Source organism: Procambarus clarkii, chromosome 35 (genome assembly GCF_040958095.1).
Source record: "Procambarus clarkii isolate CNS0578487 chromosome 35, FALCON_Pclarkii_2.0, whole genome shotgun sequence".
In the NCBI taxonomy this organism is placed as follows: Eukaryota; Metazoa; Arthropoda; class Malacostraca; order Decapoda; family Cambaridae; genus Procambarus; species Procambarus clarkii.
The window spans coordinates 38753822-38755754 of NC_091184.1; the positions used below are offsets into that span (position 1 = coordinate 38753822).

General features: G+C 57.3%; 1 protein-coding gene across 1 annotated transcript in view; it reads left to right on the plus strand.

The window, feature by feature from the left end:
- LOC123748892 (uncharacterized) overlaps positions 1-1499 on the plus strand; it is a 1507-nt gene extending 8 nt beyond the window's left edge. Inside the window, exons 1-2 of the mRNA XM_045731014.2 lie at positions 1-6; positions 248-1499. The exon at positions 1-6 is cut by the window's left edge and continues 8 nt beyond it. Of these exons, the coding sequence (XP_045586970.2) occupies positions 1-6; positions 248-1499 (1258 nt within the window). The remainder of the gene's footprint in view (positions 7-247) is intronic.
- Positions 1500-1933: the final 434 nt, after the last annotated feature.

Consider the following 1933-nt stretch of genomic DNA (forward strand, 5'->3'; position numbering starts at 1 on the left):
GGGAGTGTGAGTTGCTATAGAAGGGAAGCATTGAACAGAGAGGATCTACATTTGTTACACATGTTAGTAGTTCCCAATATGTAAGAACAGCTGGAGAGTTATATCCCGTTGAAAACATTCGCAATTCACGGTTGTTCTCAAGGAAAATGTGTAGGGTATAAATTATTAAGGAAAATATTTAGGTCATACATTGGGATCGAACTCACATCCCTGGACTGCCAAGGCACTCGCATTCCCGACTCAACAGGAAGAAATATACGCTTTTCAATCAGAAGTTTCAGCACACTAAGCTGGAGTCTGCATGGCGTCTGCTGGCTCTTAAGTACATCACCGCTTGCTCCCGTGGGGCGAGGTTCACACGGGGCGAGGTTCACACGGGGCGAGGTTCACACGGGGCGAGGTTCACACGGGGCGAGGTTCACACGGGGCGAGGTTCACACGGGGCGAGGCTCACACGGGGCGAGGTTCACACGGGGCGAGGCTCACACGGGGCGAGGTTCACACGGGACGAGGCTCACACGGGGCGAGGCTCACACGGGGCGAGGTTCACACGGGGCGAGGCTCACACGGGGCGAGGTTCACACGGGGCGAGGCTCACACGGGGCGAGGTTCACACGGGGCGAGGTTCACACGGGGCAAGGCTCACACGGGACGAGGCTCACACGGGGCGAGGTTCACACGGGACGAGGCTCACACGGGGCGAGGTTCACACGGGGCGAGGCTCACACGGGGCGAGGCTCACACGGGGCGAGGTTCACACGGGGCGAGGCTCACACGGGACGAGGCTCACACGGGGCGAGGCTCACACGGGGCGAGGTTCACACGGGGCGAGGCTCACACGGGGCGAGGTTCACACGGGGCGAGGCTCACACGGGGCGAGGTTCACACGGGGCGAGGTTCACACGGGGCGAGGTTCACACGGGGCGAGGCTCACACGGGGCGAGGTTCACACGGGGCGAGGCTCACACGGGGCGAGGTTCACACGGGGCAAGGCTCACACGGGACGAGGCTCACACGGGGCGAGGCTCACACGGGGCGAGGTTCACACGGGGCGAGGCTCACACGGGGCGAGGTTCACACGGGGCGAGGCTCACACGGGGCGAGGTTCACACGGGGCGAGGTTCACACGGGGCGAGGTTCACACGGGGCGAGGCTCACACGGGGCGAGGTTCACACGGGGCGAGGCTCACACGGGGCGAGGTTCACACGGGGCGAGGCTCACACGGGGCGAGGCTCACACGGGGCGAGGCTCACACGGGGCGAGGTTCACACGGGGCGAGGTTCACACGGGGCGAGGTTCACACGGGGCGAGGCTCACACGGGGCGAGGTTCACACGGGGCGAGGTTCACACGGGGCGAGGTTCACACGGGGCGAGGCTCACACGGGGCGAGGCTCACACGGGGCGAGGCTCACACGGGGCGAGGTTCACACGGGGCGAGGTTCACACGGGGCGAGGTTCACACGGGGCGAGGCTCACATGATGGTAATGGTCGGTTAGCAGAGTCTGTGAGAAGCGAGCGCCGCCTCATAACACAGGTGGCCACTAGAGCACACAACAGCTTCAGCAGTTAACTGGTTTAGATCAGCCGAGGGAAAGATTACTACGAGCACCACAATAACTTACTGGCCAGCCACGAGGAACACATTAGTCTCTTAACATGATCACAATATAGTATTACGTGCACATGTTGGTCACCAACTGGAGCTCAACTGTGTCGTATGCTGAGCACATTATTGTATCATTGCTTTCAATTTCGTAATTATTATTACTGTTTTAAGTAATACTTGTAGCTAATTTTTGTTGCTATAGCTACTGTTATTGCTACTACTATAACTTATATCAGTTATAGTAACTTAATTTTTACTAAAATAATAATAATAATAATAATAATAATAATAATAATAATAATAATAATAATAATAATAACTATG